The 16,669-nt window shown below is 50.8% G+C and overlaps 1 protein-coding gene across 1 annotated transcript; it reads left to right on the top strand.

Annotated features, from left to right (window-relative positions):
* Positions 1-1,049: 1,049 nt before the first annotated feature.
* On the top strand, positions 1,050-15,169 carry LOC148108457 (uncharacterized). Its single transcript, XM_087869764.1, has 4 exons — positions 1,050-9,836; positions 10,180-10,314; positions 10,780-10,929; positions 15,045-15,169. Exon 1 carries the CDS (start codon positions 5,017-5,019, stop codon positions 5,950-5,952), a length of 936 nt encoding a protein of 311 aa, XP_087725890.1. The 5' UTR covers positions 1,050-5,016; the 3' UTR covers positions 5,953-9,836; positions 10,180-10,314; positions 10,780-10,929; positions 15,045-15,169.
* The last annotated feature ends 1,500 nt before the right edge of the window (positions 15,170-16,669 follow it).

Below are 16,669 nucleotides of genomic sequence, written 5' to 3'. Positions count from 1 at the left end.
TAGAAACCCATGCACAGATGTGGACAGACTAGTTGGATATAGGGGAGTAGTCCGGGCTGGAAGGGGACACTGGGGAGCCATTACCATGCCACTGCATTTATTAGCTGTATAGACGGAGAAGAGAAGAGGTCCAAACACTGAGCCCTGGGTCACTCCAGTGGCCAGAGAGGGGTAGAGGCTCCAACCAGGAGATGAAGGACCGGGGGGGAAGTCAGTGAAAATGCAGAAGTGTGGGAAGACAAGGGAAGAGCATGTCTCAAGGAGGGTGTGCAGACAGGTCACTAAGGTGAGGACAGAGGATTGACACCGATGACCTCCTCAAGGTCATTGGTGACTCTGGCAAGGGCAGTTTCCATGGAGGACCAGAGTGAGAGTCTGAGTGAAGTGGCTTCAGTCAACAAGGGGAGGAGAAAAGTGAGTGACTGTGACCACGAACAAAATCGTCTTGCTATGAAGGTGAACAGGGACTGTTGGCCCTTGTCCCCCAAGAGAGGGCACAAGGTGTGGCACAGATGCTAGGAGATGGAGCAGTGGAAAATGAAATCTGCAGAAATAACATTTGTTGCCTGAATTTGGAACCCAGTGAGCAGCTGAGAGGGAGGATGAAGAGGTGTGCGGGGGTCTGGGGAGAGGAAAGTAGGCAGGAGTGGGCCGGGGAAATGGCAGCACGCTGGGCAGCAGGAAGGGCCCTGGATGTCCGGGTCCTGCCCTGAAGGAGAGACTGGCCCGTGGGGCTGGCATCTGTCTTCATCAGGTGCGGCCGTGTGAGCACGGACACGGAGTAGGCACAGGGTTTGAGGGAACTGAGGCTGGGGTTCGGCGCTGCTGGTTCTCGGGTGTTCAGGTTTGGACTGGAGCTCCCCCGCCTGCTGTCCTGGGCCTCCAGCTTTCAGAGACTTCTCAGCCTCCGTCACTGCGGGCCCCAGTCCCTCCTAATAAACCTTTCTATGCTGTTGGTTCTGTTTCTCTGGAGACCCCTATGCAAGGCCTGGAGGGGAAATAAGAAGGAGAGAAGGATGGGGGTGTGGCAGGCTCAGAGAGGAGGTAGGGGGAGTCCTGGAAGAGCAAGGGGAGCACCTGGCCCATGCTGGGTCACCTGAGAGCAGCAGCAGCAGTGCCCTCAGGACCCAGCCGGGTTTGGTTTGTGCGTGGAGGTAAAGAGAACATTCCGTGCCGAGGCTGCAAAGGTAGGAAGCAGGGGAGTTGGAGAGGGTGGAAGATGGGGTCACAGAGGGGGATACACAAAGCCACCGATAGCTTCATGCCCCACGGGAGGGGCTTTGGGTCTCAGGTATTTAGTGGACACGTGTCCTTCCTCAAAGAGGGTAAGAAACACTTAAGGTCACAAGATGACTCAGTGACAGAGACGGGACGCGATCCCAATGCCGGAGCCCAGACTCTCCCCAGTGTTCTAGGCTTCTTGGTGGAAAACACTGGAGTCACTTGTCTACCTCCTATTCCAGAAAACCCTAGGACTCCAATCATCGTTCCTTTCCTACCAAGGAGACCCCTGTGTCAGTGGTTTAAACCTTTACTTCTGGGCTCACAGATCTCTCCAAGACGCTGGACAAAATCTGTGGATTTTTCCCAGACAAGTTTCCATGTCCACAAGATAACACCAGCTGTTTCCAGGGGTTGTGGACTTTTTGAAACCCATCTGAAGCCCCCAGGTTGATACATCCTACCCTCTGGCTTCCATGTCTCACGGAGGTGGAGCTGAGGTGAACGGGAACTGGGTCCTGAAACAAAATGGTCCCGTGGCCCTAATGTGCCCTGTTTTTAAGGGTCAGGTGACCCAGCAGCCACTTCCATCCTTTGCTTCCTTGGCAGAAACCTCCCTGGCTGTTGCCTGGACACCAGGACAGGGGAGAAGAAGGCATTTGGATGGAAATGTGAGGAGTGGAGTGGGGAGTCCACAGTGGGGAGTGGGGGTGGCCATTGTGCAGCTCTGTGCCACCCAGGACTCATAAAGGTACATCCCACTACTCCCCCCACCCCCCCAGCAGCGCTAAGTAGGTCACCGGGCCTGCTCAGGAGCCCTGTGGAAGTGTGTCCTCCGTCAGCAGGTCAGCCCTGTCTGGGAAGCTTCCGGGAGCTCCTCTCTTGAGAACACCCAACACAACCCCAGAAAGACAGCCTGGTGGGGGTGTGGCTAGAATTTACATGCCCCCCCCCACCGCAACCCCACAGGAAATTCCCCCAATGGATGCCTTATGCTCTTTTCCAGTCTCCAAATTAACAACCATTTCCAACTGGAAACCTAACTTACGCCTGGGAGCGGAAAGGGCAGCTGTCCAGATGGACCAGGGCTTAGAAGTGAGTGACCCCAGGGAGGCAGCCGGCTTTAGCTAACAGGAACCTGCCACGTCGTAGGACACTCTGGAGGCCTGGAGAGGTTTGCAGATACCCCTGGGGAATTAGAAGGACCTTGAATTAGCTTGCTGGCCAAACATGCCTCATTTTCTAGTCCCCAGGAGTACCTGGTTTTTTCTGTCTTTTCATTTGATGCTAAAGAAACCCAGCCATTGTCTCACACTGGAAAGGAAATAATCCACTTGCCTTCTCCTCCTCCTCTCCTGCCCCCTTTTTGCTGGAGAATATGAAGACTCTCCCAGCAGCCGTCACAGTAAGAGCAGCCCTTCATCTTATTAATGATAGCAAGAATACGGAGCAGCGAAGTAAGCAGCTGTCTTAGTCACTAGGACGTTGAAATGTACTCAGGCTGGATATGCTGAGAAACCAGGACTCTTTCATGTTTTGGTGACAATACCAAAGCCTAATTTCTAGGCAGTTGCTAGATCACCAGATTCCCATCACCCACATCGAATATTGTCGTTTCCTAGACCAGTAGAGCCCATGTATCTGCTCCGCTCCTCCCCGGACACGCTCTGCTGGGTGTTCCTGCGTCCTCCTGCTCACAGATCCTGCCCCCTCCAGACCTCTGCACGTCACAGCTCTGATCCCCCTTCATCACCAGCCGCTTCTTCGCTCTGACTTCCGAGAGAGAAGTGGATTGGCCATCGTACTTGTTCACTAAGGCGGTCCTCGGATCGGGCCGCTTCCGTTCTGATCAGCTGTGGAGAGTGTGTCTTACATGGTACAACATTGGATAAAAGTGGAGACAGCTTGCCTCTCCGAGAAAAGGCATGCATCTAAGGGACCCTGTAACATTTCTCCCAGTACAGAATTTCAAATACGCCTTCACATCATCCAAAGCCGCAGCTGGTTACTGCCCCAGGAACGACAGGGCAGGGCCGTTTCAGAAACTACTTGCTCAGCACAGAGTCACTTTCACCCCTGGTTATGTTGATATCCCTTCTAGATATTTCTCTCCATTCTGCAGTCCATTTACTAAATGGTTAACATAAGCACAGCCTCTGTAGGTTCCATATGACCCCGGAACGGAAAGGACTCATTGCATGGGCACAGAGACCCACCTTCCCCACTTACCTCCTGGACCCACACATTCCAGTGATGGCAGGGACGGCAGCATCCTTGTGACTTGTCCCCAGTCTGTCGTGAGTCTGCAGACACCATCCTAGCCTCCACTCTTAGATTAATCAGCTGTGTGGGCAGTGGGAGAGTTCGGGGGTGCCCCGGTGACCTCACTTGGCACTGCCGGTTGCTCCCTGTGATTTCTGGAGCCTCTGCCCGCTGGCAGGCTTGTGCCACGTTTCGGGGAGGGGGGGGGGCTTGCATCCCAGGAGTTGCTACCTGGCTTCCCAGCTCTGTCCTCAGCTCTCAGGACTAATCAAGGGACCAAGAATCCTTGCAACATTCGTTTGGGCGAGACATGCCCCTTTTTATTAGGCTGGGGATTTTTATGATGCTGTAGCTCTTGCAGAGCCTCTGGGGGCTGCCCCTCGATTTCCCGCTCTGGGGTCTTGGCTTAGAGATGAATGATTTTGCATGTTCATGTGTTCGGACCACCACAGCCTTTGGAATGGCCAGCTCTCAGCAGCTGCAACTGGGCCCAAAAGACCGAAGTCGCCAAGCCTTGGCTGCCTACTGGTAGCCTGGGCTGGCCTCCCCGTGCTAGTGGCCGGCAGGGGGTGGGGGAGCACGACAGTCTAGCGTGTGAGTGCTTTTCCTCCTGGATCTGATTTGGACCTTGTTGCCTGATCGTAGGCTGGATCGCTTTGACACAGAAGAAGCTGAGGGTGGGGCAGGCACTGCGAACACACATTGCGGACTATCATTATGTTGTCTGAAATCCAACGACATTTAAAAATAAACTCGGTCACTTTGGCAGACCGCCAGTGGGTTGGCATTTCCATACACAGTGCCACTCACCCCACTGAGGGCCCCAGGAGGTCCACACTCTTGCTGCCCCAACCGTGATCTCACTGGAGCCTCCAAATAATCCCCGAGTCTGGCTTTTGGATTCCCCATCTTACAACTGGGGAAACTGAGGCAGAGAACATTTAAGTGACTTGTTCAGGGTAACAGGGCAAGAATAAAGATCTTAATTTCTTAACTTTTAACCCTATTCTGGGCCTTCAGTTTGATGTGAGAAAGTCTGTAATTTTCACATGGAGGTGTGTCCGTGAGGGGTGTTTCTCAAGAAAGGGAGGAGAGCTCTGTCGAGGCTTAACAAGGTCACCCTACTTGATGCCTCCAGGCGTCCCGGTTGCAGATCCTGGCTCCCTCCTTTGTTAGAAATTCACTTTGCTTGCTACTGTGCTCGTTACACATTGTTCTGCCGGCGCAGAACGGATAATTAACTCCCAGGCTCGGCCATCCCTTTGTCCTGAGCACTTTGCATCCTCTCCGTCTTTCTCCTCTGGAGATCAAACTCTGTACCCCTTTCTTGAGATTCCTTTGATGCAAGCCTTTATGGCTGGGAGGATGGGCTTGTCAGTTGCTGTTCTAAGGACTCGTGAAGGTCATTTCGGTCCGCTTCTGGAAAAAGGATGACTTTGGAGGAAGGCAACCCAGCAGCCTCCCTTCCTGCACTTTGTTTGTTTATGTGTTTACTCATGTCTTTTCAGCAGTCATTGTCCTATATGTGAAAAGATGAAGCCTTATTTTGACAGCTGGGAAGGGTCTTTGATATTGGGAGGTGTCATTCGGGAAAAGGGGGCGGTGACAGCAGATGGGCAGCAGCTGGTCTGCCCTGCAGTCGCCCCTGAGCACAGCTGTGGGTGGTTGCAGTGGGATTGGGGTGAGGGGGTGCGTCTGTGTCTGTTTTGTGTTTTGCCAAGTTCCCGGGGCTGGATATCATTAGGCTGCAAGCACTGCGCTCTGATATGTTCGAACCAGGAGTTCCCAGCAGCAGGGAAGAGGGAAGGAGAAGGAGCAAAGAGACAGGAGAGGAAAAGTAAGGAGAGGAGCCGAGACCCCCCCACCCCACACAGAGGTGGAGTCCGAGTGACGGGGAAAGGCCCTGAGGTGGGGAGAGAAATCCCAGGAGGAGAAAGGGGAAAAGGAGGAGGGGTGGCAGGGTGCTTGGTGCGTGGGTGGGGTAATTGTCTGGACTTGGGCTTTGTCCTAGTCTGTTCAGGCTGTTATGACAAAATCCCGCAGACTGGGTGGCTTGTAAACAACAGAACCTTCTTTCTCTTGTTTCTGACGGCTGGGTGTCCAAGATTGGGGCGCCCATGTAGTCTGGTTTTGGTGAGGGCCCTTGTTCTGGTTAGACTGCCCACTTCTCTCTCTGTCCTCACAGGGTCAACGGAAGGGCTGGGGGAGCTCTCTTTTAGAAGCGCTCTAACCCCATTCATTGGGTTCCACCCTCATGACCTAAGCGCCCCCCAGAGGCCCCATCTCCTAATACCATCACTCGGTGCAGGGAGGAGGAGCTCCACATGTGCTGTTACGTGGACACAGTTCAGAGCAGGCTCTCCCCTGAGATCTGCAGATTGGCATCACAGAGGCGGCCGCCGCCTTAGTGCTGGGAACGGGAAGCCTCTAGGGCTCCCCCGCCACCCGGGGCACACAGCCCACTCCTGAGCTCTCATCAGCCAGGGGAGGTGAGAGGTGGAAAGCTGTTTGCCAGCTGGCCTGCTCTGCGGGCTACCTGTCCAGGAAACTAAATGTGTAGGAGAAGAGACTTTCTAGCTCTTTCTCAGGCTCCCAAGGCAGACAATGAATGTCTATCCTGGTATTGCTATTCCCTCAGAATTGTGGGGTCCACAACTGCCCGGCTCACATGTCTGTCTGGCTGCAGGACCAGCTCACAACCAACCCCTTCTCTCTTTCTCTCTCTCTCTCTCTCTCTCTCTCACACACACACACACACACACATGCACACACAAGCATCTCTCCCCTTCTCCCTCCTTCTGTTCTCCTAGGTGTTCCTTGTCACCACCACCAGAAGCAGGTCCTACCCAAAGGCCCACAGAGACCAGGACTTTGTGGGGGATTCTGACCCAGCGCCATTCCTGAGCCTCAAGGGTTAAGACAGGAATCCCAGAGACAAGTCTCTGCTTTATGACCCGCTGAGATGAGCCTTTGAGTAGAGCTGGATGCAGACATGGGAGTGGACACCCCTCCAAGGTCTGTGACAGGGGCATCAGCCATTGGACCTCGGGGAGGACAGGCAGTCCCCTCCCTGGCCCCCTGCCCTTCAAACTCAGATTATCCCACTAAACCAGGGCAGCCAGGACCATCCTTGACCGTGAGGCAGAACCACAAGCCCAGAGGTGTTGCTGGAAGGCCCAGAGCCTGCTTGCGGTCAGCTGCTTTCTCACTTCCAGTCTGCAGACGGCGAGTGAGAGTCTGCTTCCCCGCAGGGGTGCCTCTGTGGAGCTGAGGAGGCCACCCCACATGCCCGCTGCGGTCCTGTTGCAGCCCTTCCTGGCAGCCACTGTCAGCTGCGAGGTCATGGAAGCCTTCCCCTCGACGATACACTCTGCTGACGGAAGCTGAGTAGTCCAGGGAGGAATTCCAGCACTTTCTAAAGAAGGGCCTGGCCACACAGAGACCCAGCCCTCAACTCCATATCTTGGAGGGAAGAGGGTGGCTGCGTCTGATCATTTCCACAGGCTTCTTGCCATCGTGTCCTTCTTGGGTCAGAAGTTTCCAGAACTACAGCCACTGGGGGAAGTTCCAAGGAGACTGGTGGTCCCCAGCATTCAGTGTTGTAGAGAGCTCAAGGAAAGCATTTACCGAGTCTTATAACTAGGAAGCCCCCTGAGACAGAGAAGCTGCTGAGAACGGTGGGCTCCTTTGGGAATCTTGGCTGAGAAAATATGATGTAGGCAAGAGGGGGAGACCCCAACAAGGGCATCCCCGGGTGGCTCAGTTGGTTGAGTATCCGACTCTTGATTTTCGCTCAGGTCATGATCTCAGAGTTGTGAGTTCAAGCCCCGCATCAGGCTCTGCATTCAGTTTGGAGTCTGCTTAAGATTCTCTCTCCCTCTCCCTCTGCCCTTCCCCCACTTGTGCACATGTTCTCTCTTTCCCTCTCTCTCTCTCTCTCTCTCAATAAATAAATAAAATCTTTTAAAAAAAGGGAGGAGCCGTAATTATTTTTTAAGATTGAAGAGCTCAGGTAGCACGGTATTAATAATTCGGGCACAACACTGTCATAAATGTCACAACAGTTCATTTCTGACCTCTGTCGCGTGGCAGCTGACATTCACGTGTGTGACCCACACTTCCGGGACCGAGAGCCAGGATATTCCTGGGGAGTGATGAGGGCTGTCCTTCCACCTCTGCTATAGAAAGCATCCTAACACACATGCACGTAGTGGTGACTTTATTACAGAGACAACACTGAATTGCCTGTGATTTGCCAAACTATTGTAATAAACCAAAGACTGTCCCTTTAATAGCAACAAATTTGTATCGTGCCTTGCGAGAATATAAACCAGTAAGCAACTCAGTGAGATTGAAAACCACGATGGTTCAAACAACACCCTCATGTACCCACGCTTCTCTTTTTAAAAAATACCAGTGCAAGCCAACTTACAGAAAAACCTAATAAACACAAAACAGCTATTTGTTTTACAAAATTCCTCTCTGGATATACATTGATAATATACATCAGTTTACAAAGCTGCACTCGGTATGTGCGTACAAACTCATGTTCTTTTCTTCAGTGTTTCATTTACGCATTTCCATTGACCGGCATATTCTCCCAACATCTGGTAGCTAAAAATATATTATTGATTAGTGTTTCCTTATTATTGAGTATCAGTGGTTTTCACTGTTTACTTTATAAATCGTGCTTCTATGTATTTTGTACAAAACCATTTCCATTTTCAGGTACAGCCTCCCAAAGTGAAACTGTGGGGTCGAAGGGTATAAAGGGTTTAATACTTCATTATGGATTCCCAGATTCCTTTTTGGCAAGCATAAATCTATTTTTAGTTCCACTGACAATATATAAATAACCAATTCCCTTCAGGCCAAACAGATTTTTTTTTCTCTTTTTTTCCTTCTTCCTACTTCTTCTTCCTTTTCTCCTTCTTCTTCCTTCTCTCCTTCTTCTTCAATAGTATGAAATATTATGCAAGGATTATTTTAAATTTTTATTCCAGAAGTGGAAATGAGGGGTAGAGCCTGTGTTTCATGCCACCTCGGCGTCACACAGCCTGCTGGTTCACGTGTGTTTGAACGTGTGTGACTGGTCAGAGGGGAGTGTGCAGCCGGCCCAGAGCACGTCCCCAGTGCCCCAGCTCAGCCCCTGGCGACAGGTGGACAGTGGGCACTGAGTGCCGAGCTCTCAGCGTCTCGGGGGCATTGAGGAGAATATGGCGTCATGAAGCCACGTGACACCACACATCTCCTCAAGAGCTCTCCTTGCTGTCTTCCATTCTAAGTATGGCAACCACGTGTCCTTAGTCTGCTACCATTTCAAACAGTTGGTCCAGTTGTCCCCTTACAGTGCGCCCATTCTTTTCAAGTCATGCATCCTAAATTTGAATTTGGAAAATATGGTCACTACTATTTTGGTATATTGGTCTCACCCACTCTACTAGATACAAGCCTAAGAGTAAAGACTGAGTCGTAGTCGTCATTCCAAACCTGTGTGGTCCCTTGCCTCCTACTTACCGTACCCTTTCATTCTAAAAGTGGTTCTGTTTGCTTGCGTGTCGTTTGGAGAGCTGCTTTTCTTTGAAAATACAGATTTTAAAATAGCACTCATCTCTTTTCTTTCTTCTAAGCTGTGTGTGTGAAAATAAGTTCTGCAGATAGAATTTTCCTTCATGTTTTATATGCAGCAAGATATCAGCTAAAGACAATAATATTGCTCATCAAATTCATCCTTCTGAATACTTCACTGTGCTGATGACAGCTGAGTGGTGTTCGAAGTCACAAATGTCACTGCTTTCACTTAGTATACGAATTGAAGTTGGCGTGGCCAATGAAAGATGTGAGCCATAGGCGTCATTCATATCCTGAGCTTTCAGTACAGCGCTATGAATCCATAGCTTTTCATAAATACAAAGATGAACACATTTAGAAATTACATACTAGTCCAGCACACCCATACAGCAGATCTTCTAGGGTATCAGGAGAAGAATTCTGGCAAATGCTTTGATTCTAAATTCTTCACATGCCACTGATTTTATTACAGACCCCAGCACTTACCATTTTCTTCCAGACTCCCCCCTTCCCGGTACAGCTCTCTAGGAGCCGGACTGGTTGGACTGGCACAAAGTGTTCAACATGCAAGGAGACCATGGCCGTCCTCAACCTCTAATAGGTCAAAATCAAGCTTGTGCTGCAGACGGGCTGCATGAGTGTGGAGTGAAGGGAGAGCTTAGCGTTTATAAATTTGTATATTTGAGCCGGCAGCGATTGTCTTTTATTGTCCATTAGGTGTTTACCCACGACAAAACTTTGAAACACAAATTCAAGGCGAATGAACAAGTATCCTTTGGAAGGTAAACATCATCTCTCCCACCTGTGGGCTCCCAGGACAGTGGCTTAAGTGGCTGATGTGCACGTAGGGCGGTACAAGATATCTTCCACATCTCCTGACTCTATCACGCTGGGCCCCAACCCTGAGCCTTCAAAGTCCAGGGCACTTTACCCTTCACAATCCTCTGCTGCCCAGAAGTCATGCTAGGACTGCTGTGGCTTGCTCGCACTAATGCCCTAGAGCTTCGGGTCACCCGGCAAGTGTCTGTTTTGTCCTCCTCCCAGCTTTCTGCATGACATCAGCTAGACGTGATGCCCAGCAGGAGGGAGACTCGGCCCATGTTAACTCTGAGACATGGCTTCCAGGGGCCAAAGACGAAGCAAGATGGGAACTCCACTGGCGTCGGAGGCTGGAGGTGGGAATATGGACTCAGAAGTCCAGAGTGTCCACTAGCGGGCTGTCCATGGAGAACCCCAGTGGCCATCAGGACCAGGGAAGAGGTGTGGTATGAACAGGAACTGGGCCTGGGAACTGCAGGGAGGGCTCTGAACGGAGAGAACTGGCCTCTAGACCCGGCTAGATTAACTATCAGAGCAAGTAGCAAGAGCTAAGATAAAACCGTGGTTCTGGACCCTAGATGAAGGCGAGAGATTCTGTGACCTAGAAGTCTCTCCTGGGGCCCCTGGCGCTAAGTGTTGTTTGCTCATCAGCATATACACGGAGCTCCTCTCACGGCTGCACAGAGACCTGGGGGCTGGGGAACATAGCAGTAATGAGATCAGCATGGCTCCTGCTTCTGTGGAAGAAAACATTTGGGGGTGTGGGAGGGGATTCAGTAGGAGGAGCTGGGATCGATAGAACTTAGCATTTCTAACTAGGCCCCAGACTCACACCTGAGCTAGGACTTCATGGTCAAGTCTGCCAGATTACTAATCAATTTCCTGCCTTCCCCATGTCTGGCTCAGGAGCGAGATGGACTGTGTGGACAGAAGAGCATCACTTCGCAGCTGAGAGCCCTGGGAAGCAGCCTCAGATGGGTGTCTGCGCGCTCGCGTGCATGGCAGCACGATTCACAACAGCGGAAAGGTGGAAGCAACCCGAAGGCCCATCCGTGGGTGAGTGGATAAACAAAATGGGACCATACCCACCTTGGAATATTACCCAGCCTTAAGAAAGGAAATTCTGACGAGCTCCAACCTGGATGAACCTTGAGGACATTATGCCAGTTGAAAGGAGGTGGCCACAAAAAGACCGATGATGCTGTGCGATCCTACTCACGTGAGGTTCCCCGAGCCCACAAAGTCATAGAAACAGAAAGTAGAACGGTGGCGGCCAGGGGCTGGGGGAGGTGAAGGGGGCGGGGCTTCATGGGACTCGACTTTCAGGTTTGCATGATGAAAAAGTTTCAGAGATCGGTCTCAAAAGGCCGTGAATCTACTTAACTCTACTGAGCTGTACAATTAAAAATGGTTAAGATGGGGAATGTTATGTGTTTTCTAACTACTATAAAAAATAAATAAGGGGAAAAGGAAGGTACTGACACCTACTGCAACATGGATGAACTTGGCACGTCTTATGCTCAGTGAAAGAAGCCAGACACAAAGGCCAAGTCCTGTTTGACTCCATATCAGGAGTGGTTAAATTCACAGAGACAGAAAGTAGGCTGGTGGTGGCCAGGGGCTGGGGGGAGGAGGAGTGGGAAATTTGTGTTTAATAGGGACCACGTTGCCCTCTGGGGGGGTGAGCGTTCTGGAGATGGGGGTGGTGATGGTTGCACAATGGGAATGTGCTTCGTGCCGCTGAACTCTACCCTTGAAAGTGATGAGGAGGGCACGTTTTATATGATGGCTATTTTCCCACAAAAAGTTTTTGTGTTTTTTAAAGCCCATAATATAGTCGAAAAGCTTCCTTCAAACTCAGAATTCTTTTCCAGGCCATCTTCCCCACCTGGCATGTCAACCCCATGAAATTTAGGAAACTCCAAAAGAATAAACTAACATGTTCCCTGGTGAAAAATAAAACAGAACACAACTGGGAAGAAGCAGAAGGAGGGGAAATCATGAGGGGTGGGGGTGGGGTCGGGTTGGCCCTTTCTATGAGCTTCCTCTGTGCCAGTGACTCCAACGTTACGTGCTTCTCCAGCAAGCTCTCAGGTGATGCTGACGCTGCCGAGCGGGGACCCCACTTTGGGAACCGTGGGCCTCCCTAAAGCTCTTTAAAGTGTCAAAACCACAGTGGGGGAGTTTGCAAATTTTAGCAAGAAGGTTTATGTGGCAAGTGTGTTGCAATGCTAGGATCCTGAGTCCTTTAGACCTTTGTACTTCTGAAAGCTTCCCCAGCTGCGTCTGATGGAGTAGATTCTCGCTCTGCAGGGAAATACATGCTGCCCTAAGCCTGGATTCGTTAGCTCACTGGACCTCAAAGGGTGGTCTCCACACCAGCAGCAGTGGCATGACCCGGCACTAGCTAGAGAACCGAATTCTCAGGCCCCACCCCAAACCTCCTGGGGCAGATACTCTGGGGCTGGGGCCCAGGAACTGGCTTTGACAAGCCCTTTGGGTGGTCTGATTCATACCAAAGTCTGACAACTCCTTTTTCATCGATGTGCTGATGACTAAACCCGGTCTTTTGGACACTTGGATACGTAGTTTCCCCATGCGTGTGACCAATTACTGAAGAAGGGGACAGCTTATTCTTTTCTTTTTTTAAATGATTTTATTTACTTATTTGAGAGAGAGAGAGCGTGTGCAGGAGAGAGAGCATGAGCAGGGAGAGGGGCAGAGGGAGAGGGAGAAGCAGACTCCCTGCTGAGCAGGGAGCCCAACATGGCTGGGCTCCCTCCAGGACCCTGGGATCATGACCTGAACCGAAGGCAGACTCTTAACCGACTAAGCCACCCGGGCGCCCTACCCCCCACCCAGCCACCTTTTTTTTTTTTTTTTTTTAATATTGGCCTGGAAATGTGATTCAGATATTACTGGGGTTGGGAAAATTAGTGGAGAGACTTAAAAATACTCTGACACCAGGGACCACAACTAGCATAATTCACAGAAACTTCAAAGAGGCGAATTTTAGCTTAGTAACAGGAAAAGACTTTAATGACTGGGGGGGCTCTGGTCACCGGGAGGGTTTTCTTGGGCTGTAGTGGCTGCACCCTCATTGGATGGGTTCTATGGGGACCCATCCACATGGAGGATGGAGAAATTTAAGAAGGAATTGGACTGAGTCAAGGTTCCCAGATGACCGTCTGAACAAGGTCAGCGTCAGAGTCACCTGGGGTTGTTAAAAATAAATTCTGGAGTCCCAGTCACGAAGATTCTGGCACAGCTGGGATGGGACCCTGGCGTGGCACTGACCCACAGGGCACTTTGAAGTGCTGGGTCTGAGAATCTCTAAATGGGATGTATTTGCTGTCCCTTCCCAGTTCTACGACTGTACGAAAGAGGATAGAAAGGTTAGCTTCTAAAGATTGGAAAATGCAGAGAGATCAAATAATTTTCTCCGTCACATAAGAAGTCTACATTAAAAAGTAAAATGGATGGTAGTATTTTTAGCTTTACTAAGGGCACCCCTAAGAAATACGTTTAAACTATAGCAGAAAGGATTTGGATTAAAGGAAGAAAAAAAAAATCCTAGCAATGAGGATTATTAAACATCGGGATGGGCTAAAAGAGTTGATTGTGGAAGAGCCTTCTCTAGAAATTTCTAGAATGAGGAGACCTTCTCATCTGTCTGGAATGATGTCAGGGGGTAATTTTAGACTCCCTTCCAGCCTGGATGCCTATATTCCGATATACACAACAGCATAGTCAACTAATGCAGCCCGTTTCCCTCAAGCGTATAGGAGAGCCTTCACGAAAGCTTCCCTAGTTAATTGATTGCTGATATAGCCAAATCAGCAGGGCTCCTGGGTGGCTCAGTCGGTTAAACTACTGCCTTCGGCTCAGGTCACGATCCCAGAGTCCCAGGATCGAGTTCCGCATCCGGCTCCCTGCTCAGCGGGGCGTCTACTTCTCCCTGTCCCTCAGACCCTCCCCACTCTCGTGCTCTCTCTCTTTCTCAAATAAATAAGTAAAATCTTAAAAAAAAATCAACAAATGGTGAACAGATGAACACTACTGACACACTAATAAGACCTGTGTTTGAATAGGAGGACACCCAATTTCCTGCCGACTAGTCACCTGATCCCCCGTGGGTGATCTCACAGCCATCGGCTTCTGTCTGAGCATTCGTCCATGGGCGCCAGGTCTCTGATATCAAAAACTAAGAAAGGGGCTCTTCCTGACAACATCTGTCTGAAGTTCTGGTGTTGAGGTTCAGTTGGAGTTAGACGTCAAGCCAAGCACCGCCAAGGGAAGGCCTTGAAGAGAAAGGGGAGGCAGGAAGGAAGCCTCTGCACAGATAGAGATATGAATAGCAGCTGGAGAGAACGGGCTCCACCCTGGGAGTCAAGTGAGGAGCTGCCCTGGAGCCAGGGCAGGAAGATGGGACCTCGAGGTAAGCCAGCTGGGACTAGGCCAAGAAGGAGAGGCAGCCTTAGCTGCGTTTAAATCTCTGAAGTATTTCTCCTTCGGGAAGGATAGTCCTAGGGAGACCCTTGTATGTCTTCAGTTGGAAGCATGACTGGAACTGATGGAGAGCTTGTGAAAACCCTTCCAAGTTGCCTGGCAAATCTTCTCCTGTTAGGAAGCAAAGTGCAGCATCGTAGCGTAAAGCGCTGGCCCTAGAGTCAGGGGACTTGGACTACAGCCTTCCTCTCTCACTTGACCACGGATAAGTTTGGTTTTTTAATACTTCTGGGCCTCAGTTTCCTTATTCAGACTATGAGGACAGTAAACAGCGCCGGGTGATGTCTGTGATTTCAGGAGATGACACCCGAGTGCAGGGACTGGCCCATGATAAGTGCTCAGTAAGTGTTAGCTTTTCCCGTTTTCCTAAAGAAACTCGTGGCTCAACTCTTAGATTCACCCAGAAACGGTGCCTCCCCAATGCCAGGCTGACACCTGGCTCCAGTCTGTGACAAGGTTTTCAGCATTCCTTGGCCAAATGGGAGAAGTAAGAACAATGTCGGATGCACGCCTGTTGGCACGGGCTCGCCAGTGACAGCTTTCTTCCTCGGAGACGCACAATGTCCTTCGCTTTTGGAAATAATGAGCACAGTAGAAGGTACTTTTAGTTTTATGTTCTTTGTCGCTTGAAATTAATCCTTGGTTTTTTTCTTTTCTTCTAGTCCATGAAATCTGAGAGTCTGGGAACCATTCCTCTGGACGGTGTGAGGGGAAGCCAAGGAAGGTGGGCAGGGCTGTCTCAGTGGGTCGGTGTGACACCCCACGGGGCCGTGAACTCCCAGCAGGCGGCTGGGGGGGGGGTCCCTGCTCAGCAGGGAGTCGTCTTCTCTCTCTGCTTCTGCCCCTCCCTCGGCTTGTGCTCTCTGTTGCTCTCTCTCAAATTAAAAAACAAAACCAAAACCAAAAAGATGTACTATAAGCCCAAGTTCTAACCGCCCCTGGAATTCCTCCCCACTGGGTGCTCCCCTGTGCATGTGGGGTGCACGTGCCAATGCGCTCCTGTCGGGTCCCTCTTGTTAACCTGTCTTTGTCTAATGTGCAGGCCCCAGCCCGGGACCCTGGGTGGGTAGAGGGGAAGAAAGATGAAGCCAGTTCTTCCTCTCCTACACCCCTTTAGGCTGTTCTTACCACCATCCCCCCTTCCCTTGGCTTTTTCCCCTGCCCTGTTTCTCGTCCCTTCACGCATTTCCTATCTCTTCCTGGCTTTGCTCCGGATTCGTCAGCAGCCACAGGTGCTGCAGCTGTGTGCCCAGGTGTGCCGCTCACCCAGGTGGCCGCAGTGGCGAGCACGCAGGTGCGTTGCGCCGTGGGGCCGCTGCCCTGCCGCGTCCCCTCCTGACGGAGGTCTGTGCTCGGAACAGAACAACAAACGGGGCACTCAAGATTGATCTTCCTGTCTCCGCACAGTGACATGTCATTAACCGAGAAGCTTCCTTTTAGCACCAGAGGATGGATTGTTGCCCACAGCCCTGCCAATAACAGCGACACATTTTGGGCAGTGCCTTTCAGGGAGAGAAGTCGGGCTCCATGTAAACCCTGAGGATTACAGCCGAGGCACAGACACGAATCTATTATTTTAGGAGTTGCCTTGAAATTTGGTGGTTGGTGGGGGGAGACATTTCTCCTCCTTGGAGAGCAAGCTCAGCCACTTGTCCCCGTTTGCTTGGGGCTTTTCCTGGTTTCAGCACTGAAAGTCCCATGTCTTGAAAGCTCGTGGTGTATTGGGACAGTTGGTCAGCCCAGAGCCAGCAGTAACCAATCCTCTAATGGGCTATTTGTCAAAGATTCGGCACAGGTAGGTTTAGTTTAGAGAAGGAAAACAATGAGAAGGGAGTAAAGAATCATTTAACTCAGAGAAGAGAAAGCTGAGGGTGGGGGTGGGGGGCAGGGGCTATTTTGGTGACAAGTTTCACGTGTGGTCACGGGGTGGGCTAAAATGTGTCCAGCTGCTGTCTATCTCTACCCGAGCTCAGAGCCAGAGGAAATGGGTGTGAGTGGAGCCCGAACTTACTCACAACGCTAATTTCCTGACAGTAAGTATTCTTAGACTCCAGAATGAGTTTCTAAAACAGATTAGGTATTGTCTTTAGAGGTGATCCCTAAGGGCTTGAAGAGTTTAGGTGTGGCCCAAGAGCTGGAGGAATGGACAAAACACGTTTCTAAGATTCCTTCCAACCCTAGAATCCCGTCTCCACCCACCCATCTATCACGGCTCTGATTAGTTTGTGTCGTCTTTTGCCTGTAGTTAAATCACGTATAATGATCAGGAAAAAGCGCTTTGATTCTA

Source organism: Ursus americanus, chromosome 19 (assembly GCF_024610735.1).
Source record: "Ursus americanus isolate L20-20 chromosome 19, mUrsAme1.1.p, whole genome shotgun sequence".
NCBI lineage: Eukaryota > Metazoa > Chordata > Mammalia > Carnivora > Ursidae > Ursus > Ursus americanus.
This window is presented reverse-complemented; position numbering and strand designations above follow the sequence as displayed.

Excerpts from the sequence above, each read along its gene's own strand:
- LOC148108457 (XM_087869764.1), top strand. The coding sequence starts at position 5,017 with ATGAAGCCTTATTTTGACAGCTGGGAAGGGTCTTTGATATTGGGAGGT.